The 6,041-nt window shown below is 49.2% G+C and overlaps 1 protein-coding gene across 1 annotated transcript; it reads right to left on the reverse strand.

The window, feature by feature from the left end:
* Window positions 1-203: 203 nt before the first annotated feature.
* On the reverse strand, window positions 204-4,393 carry LOC110597261 (uncharacterized protein CXorf49). The gene is made up of 5 exons (XM_078033997.1): window positions 2,689-4,393; window positions 1,966-2,122; window positions 1,369-1,445; window positions 453-494; window positions 204-346 (listed from the first exon to the last, which is right to left on the reverse strand). Exons 1-5 carry the CDS (start codon window positions 4,006-4,008, stop codon window positions 323-325), a joined length of 1,620 nt encoding a protein of 539 aa, XP_077890123.1. The 5' UTR covers window positions 4,009-4,393; the 3' UTR covers window positions 204-322.
* Between the last annotated feature and the right edge of the window lie 1,648 nt (window positions 4,394-6,041).

Here is a 6,041-nt window from a genome sequence, read left to right on the forward strand (position 1 = left end):
GTAAGCCTGAGCAGGAGCCCTGTGCTCAGGCTTACCCAGATTCCCCTCAGGGAGAGGCCCCACATAAAATGCCAATGGTACTGTTCTTAACTTGCTTTGAAACAGGAAAGATCCCCATCTTTCTTCTTTCCCTGCAGACTTTCACCCCTAAGACAGACAGCAAGCCACAAAATATGAGAGGCACTTTAATTCCAAACTCCTGTGGATTGTGGTGGATAAGTGCAAAATGGGGGGGGTGCAGAAAAGAACCACCAGGTGCTAATAATCAGAGGGAATCAGCTTCGATGCTGCTCCTGGGCTCCACAGGTACCAGCTGCTCATCTTATAGGAAGGTAATGGGTTGAACCTGTGAAGCAGATCAGAGTCAGGGTTGCAATATGACCAGGGCCAACCCACAATACTCCCAGATAGCTAAAATTGTGAGAAAGGGATATTGTAAACCTTATACTCACTTCAAAGAGCCTGGAACTTGTCCGTGAGGGACTGCATTGCAGCTGAAATATACAAGTATAAGTGGGCACTCTAGTAATAGATGTATGGAAAACTGTCTGCCTACCCCCACACTGTGGGGAACTGCTAGCCCTGCAACCTCACTCCAAAAGCCTTGTCCAAACAGCTCCTAGGACTGACTCCCCCAATGATCATTGAAATACAACATCAAACCGTTTTCTCCAAGACAACATGTACCAGTAGTACTCAAACAATGGGCCATGGCAGACCCATTCAGAAACACAGTAAAAACAAGCAAACAAACATCAAACAAGCCACACCAACCAGCAATTATAGAGAAATAAAGGAGATCTCTAAAGATCCTTACAGAAGGACATGTCTATGGCAAAATATGTGGAGTGGAAAATTCATTGCTCTTTTCACACAGATCTAGCAGTCAATGCACAAAAAACTCCAGGACCAGGCATAGGAATGTCCTGCCCTAGGGTACAATCTATATCTACAGCCCCACCCTGCCCCAGGCCACCCTACTGGGAGACCCAGATGTCTGCCTTTGTCCTACCCCTGTCCCAACCCAGGGCTTCTCATACCTAATTGTTCTTTGAGGTCATCTCTTTCTTTTTGCAGGGCCACACACTAGTCCAGCAAGCATTAGAGAAAGAAAAATGAAGATAATATTCTGGCCTCCTCTCTCTGATCCTCCCACTCATCCCCCACTCCTTATGTTCCTCATACCCCAAATCCTGTGGCAACACAGGCAGGGAGTCCTCAGTGAAAAGGAGGAGTCCTCAGTGAAAAGGAGGAGCCCTCCCTCCCTTGGACATGAGATCTGAGGGTGCACCTAATTCTGCTTAACCTGGACATGAAGTCCACCATCTAGTTGGGGCAATCATTTCTAGGATCCATAGAAAGCATTACCCAGGGACAGTCCAATGCTCCATGTGGTTGCTCTTGCCTTTCACGAATCAGAGGATGCACAGCTGACGCCTGGTCACCTGAAAGAACACACAAAATCCAGCTCCCCAGTCTGCCTGGGAAATAAAGAGGGCCTGGCTGGGTCTAAAGTGAGGCAGCAGCTCCCTCTGCTGGCAGCAAGTTGCATTTGCTCTGCCCAGCATTTCCACCTATCTCTGAGCCTGTCTTCCCTACTCCCCAGGGTCAGCCACAGGTGTGGCCCCCTAACCCCGAGGCTCTGGAATGGACACTAGCAGAGGTGCAGCCATAGCAAGCCTCTGGGAGAAGCCATATGGCCGAAGAGGACCCAACATAAAAGGCTTTGTTCTGAAGTCTACTTCAGGGCTTGTGTTTGGGAAATTGCTACAAATTATCCCTACTACATAAACCCAAGCAGGGAACCAAGATGCCTGAGGCTGGCCATGCCCATACTTAGTTACCTGCGGGAGCACAATTGGGTAGCCAGGGAAACCTGGGGGCAAGGTTGGGCCCTGAGAAGTAAGGGAGCCAAAGGTTTCCCTTCCCCTCCCTCTTCCCTTCCATCAAACATATAAGACTCACCAAAGGGTGCAGGGGCTCTGGTTATTCGGCCTCCCTGGTTCAGATCCCAGGTCTGGGAGCCTCCTGGAGGTTGGGAAACTCTGATGTCGGGGTCACTTCTGCCGATATCTCCAGTATGCATAAACATGGCAGGCATCCCTGGCTGGTGCATTGAAAGCTAACAAAAAATTTCTCACTGAGTCAGGTTAGGGGATATGCCTGTAGAGTATGATTATGTGTGTGCAGGGGATGAGGTGAGGTGGGGATCAGTGGAAGAACCCCAAGGCTCATTTCATCAGCACTGTATCCCTCAAACAGCTGAGGCCAGGAGGTAGAACTGAGTCTGAGAGAAGCAGGGAGGGCAATGAGAAAGCTCAAGTGCCCTGGGGGAAGAGCTGTGAGGGAGAAATCAGGAGGCAGATGGGAATAAACACCCAAGATGAGCAGTCAATACTGTAAGGGGTCACCTGAAATAGTCAGTAGTCAGTCCTGCTACCCATTCCAACCCCCATCTGGGGAGGAGGTAGGAAATGCACAAAGTGTAGGCAACGGACTGGTACCTAGCAGTACTTTCTTGATGTTTGCTCCTACAACAACAACAACAATTTGGCATCCCAATGACAAGTGGGCTCCCAACAACCACCCCTTAGCAAGGGGCAGATGGAACAAGGGCAGAGAAGGGTAGAGTGATGGGGGTGGGGAGGAAGAGGAGGAGGAGGATGAGGAGGATGAAAACCTACTTACATGAGCCTGTGGGACTGCATCTCTACTTAGGCCACTATCTTCACAGGCCACCAGCTGGGACTTCCATGTCTTCTTGGCTATAGATCTCTTTCCAGTGTCACTGTGTTTGGCCTGTTTTGGTTCCAAGGGCAACAAGGAATGCCTCTTGGACATCTCAAGCAGGCGAATACCTGAGACTGAGGGGAAGGTGGCTGGTTCCAATGGAGCTGCCTTGATTCTCTGACCCCATGAAGGGAAGGTCCTGACAAGAGTAACTTTAGAGCCATCCCTCAGGGATTTCTTCTCCTGAATGGGCTTCTTCTTGGGGCTGGCCCTGGGCCGGCCCCCTGAAGCAGCAGCAGAGGCAGTAGCTCCTAGATAGCTATGCCTTCTCCCTCTCTTGCCCCAGAGCACACTTTGCATTTTCTTAGAGGAACCAGCTTCCAGCTCTTCCAAAGTCTGCTTTTTCATGGCTGAAGCAAGAGTGCCAGGTGTAGAGGTCATCAGAGGGACTGGCATATGAAGGACATTCCCCCAAGCAGAGGCACTAGTGCTTCTGGCTGTGTTTCCAGGTATCCTGGAGCTGTTGAACACTGCCTGACCTCTTCCTTTGGGGTAAATGCTTTCCCTAATCAGTTGCAACTCATTCAACACATCTGAATATTCAGGAATAACAGAAGGCTGCAGGGCTTCCCTGTTGACCATTATTCTACTTCTGGTTCGTCTCTGTGGGTTCCCCCAGGCCTGTCTTCCCTCAGGCCAACTGGGATGGCACAGTGGGGCAGCAAGGGCTGGCTGCATTTCCAAAGAACTCAGAGCCTGCACATCTCTCCTTCTGAGACCTACCTCTGTGTTAGCCCAAATGGTGGACCCTTCTGCCGCAGAGCTGTCAGGATATAGGTCCCTGGGGTAGTCACAAGACTCCCAGCCAGTCAGCTCCTGACTGATGGTTTCAGGCTCTATAGTGAGGTGGGGCATTAAGTCCCAACAAGCCCCCTCATCAGCTGGGGAGTTAGGCCTGGCTTCGCAGCCGCGAAGCACCATGCTGCCTGCCTCCATCTCTTCCCAGTCACCCTCCAAGTTGAACTCAAAATCCTGGGGGTCTAGAAGACCACCCTTGCCATCCCCACTACGTGGTGGCCCCAATTCTAGGTCCTGGCCCAGACCCAGTCTCTGAGGGCCTCTGTGGCCTACTCTGGGCATGCTAGTGCACGTTCCACGGTCCGGAACAAAACCATCTCCCAGAACGGAAGCCTCCTTAGTAGAGCTCATGTCGCCGATCCAAGTAGCCAGTTTTGAGGAGAGACAGTCACTGCAGTCAGGGTTAGAGCTGCTGGGCATTCGGTAACTCAGTCACCACAGGTGTGCCACGAGATTACCTCAAACACCGCATGGCATTGATTGCCTTTGATGGCCTTGTTTTGGCTTTCTCGTTGATCTTCTCCTGCCAATCAGCATACCCCTTGTTGGGTCATCCCTCTGGGCCCTAGCCAATAGGGATGAAGGTCCTTGGACGCTGCAAAGCACTAATTATACTATCCCTGAACAAGCCAGTTTAGGCAGTGAAGTCCAGGTGTGGGTGCGCTCTGCTTAATTCTTTCCGGGGCAACCAGCATGCCCCTGCCCCTCTGAGCCCTAGCCAATAGGAATGAGGGTCCTCGGACTTTAGCAAACTCTAGTTATACTAGCTCTTGACAAGCCAATTTAGGCATTTTAGTCTAGGTGTGGGTGGGCTCTACTCAGTTCTTACTGTCCTGCCACATTGGGCAGGGAGCCTCTTATCCTATGAGGGCCTCACCTCTTGAGCCACAGTGTCCCATCTATAAAATAGGGGACATAACAATACCTAGCACAGAGGCCTGTGAGGATTCAATGCAATGATGGATGAGAAGCAACCAACCTAGAAAGGATTTGCAAGCCCCTGTTGCCCAAGAGGATGAAAGGCCCAATAGGAAAGTGGGCAAGAAAGTCCATAGTCAGACATCAGCAGTCCAAATTTGTTTGTTTGTTTCCTAAAGAGCCAAAGAGAAGGTGTTTGTGATTTGCAGTCTGTGCAGGGTCTCCCTATTACTGAATTACCATAGGTAATCAAAACAGCATATAGAAGTGGGCGAATTTTTCCCACATGCTTACCTACTCCCCCTATGAGTTAATGCAAAGGAGTGAGAATCCCTACAGTCAATGACAGCCCAAAAGATACCACCACTGATCCTGAAAATACAAATCAAATCAATTTTCACATACCATGTTTACAACCCCAAAAAATGGTGGATGAGGTTATGAACAAAGGAAGTTTTTGACAGCTTTGGAAGTATCAGTGTGGAGGAGCAACCATTGGGGAGGCAAATTGTAGTGATTTCACTGTGCTGACACTCTTCTAAGAACTATAGATAAATATTACCTCATCCTTGCTCCTAGGTTTAAGTAATTACTATTGCTGCATTCCTAGGGAAAGGGAACAGGAAAGTTCAGCAAGGCCTGAGCACATCATCTGAAGAAAAGCTAATATGTGTAGTGCACAGAGACACATGCATAAGAAAGTCGGTGAAGAGAACAATCTGGAATGCTCTGGATTTCCATTGGTCAGGGGATGCAGGAATGCAGTGTGATCTATGCATTCATCCAGTAGATGAAAATGAGGAAGCCCAAAGGGGGCACACAAGGCTCTTTTTTTAATATTTACTTTTTAGTTGTAATTGGACACAATACCTTTATTTTATTTATTTTATGTGGTGCTGAGGATTGAACCCAGGGCCTCGCCTGTGCTAGGTGAGCACTCTACCGCCAAGCCACAACCCCAGACCCGCAAGGCTCTTTTAATATACTTTAAAAACTGTCTCAGGACTGCATATGCCAATGTGGAAAGCCTCTCCTGAGCTATTTAGCATCTTCACCTGGCCTTGGGCCAAGGCGATCTTGGTCTGGCTATTTTGTGGCCCCTCCCACTTAATGGATTATGCAATGCACGTGACTTCAGTCTTTGCTCTGGCTAGGGAGACTGATATAGTAGCTCTGGAGTTGGGAGTGACCCTTTGGGAACTGAGCAGTGCACCACCTACCTTAATTGCTAAGAACATTATGTAGAAAGCCTTAGAAGTTCCCCCATATAATAATAATAATAAAGCAAATAGGCACTCTCCCTCTCTCTTTCCAGTGTGGAAGCTCGACCTTTAAGGTTGAAAAGCCGTCCAGTATCTCTCAGCCAGTCCATTCCACGCAGGGGAACCCAGCTTTCGTTGCCTGCACAGGCTGCAGGTGAGAGGCCAAGTTGCAGAACAACGCATGGATTTGGATACACATTTGTAAATTTGAAAATCTGCACCAGTCCTCTGTTTCCTGTGAGAACCCATATAAGTGTGTGTGTAAAAGAATGT

This window comes from Ictidomys tridecemlineatus, chromosome X (genome assembly GCF_052094955.1).
Source record: "Ictidomys tridecemlineatus isolate mIctTri1 chromosome X, mIctTri1.hap1, whole genome shotgun sequence".
In the NCBI taxonomy this organism is placed as follows: domain Eukaryota; kingdom Metazoa; phylum Chordata; class Mammalia; order Rodentia; family Sciuridae; genus Ictidomys; species Ictidomys tridecemlineatus.

Excerpts from the sequence above, each read along its gene's own strand:
- LOC110597261 (XM_078033997.1), bottom strand. The coding sequence starts at position 4,008 with ATGCCCAGCAGCTCTAACCCTGACTGCAGTGACTGTCTCTCCTCAAAA. Across the intron at positions 495-1,368 it reads GAGCATTGGACTGTCCCTGG|CTGCAATGCAGTCCCTCACG; the intron begins GTAATGCTTTCT and ends TGTATATTTCAG. Across the intron at positions 347-452 it reads CAAGTTCCAGGCTCTTTGAA|GTTCAACCCATTACCTTCCT; the intron begins GTGAGTATAAGG and ends TCTGCTTCACAG.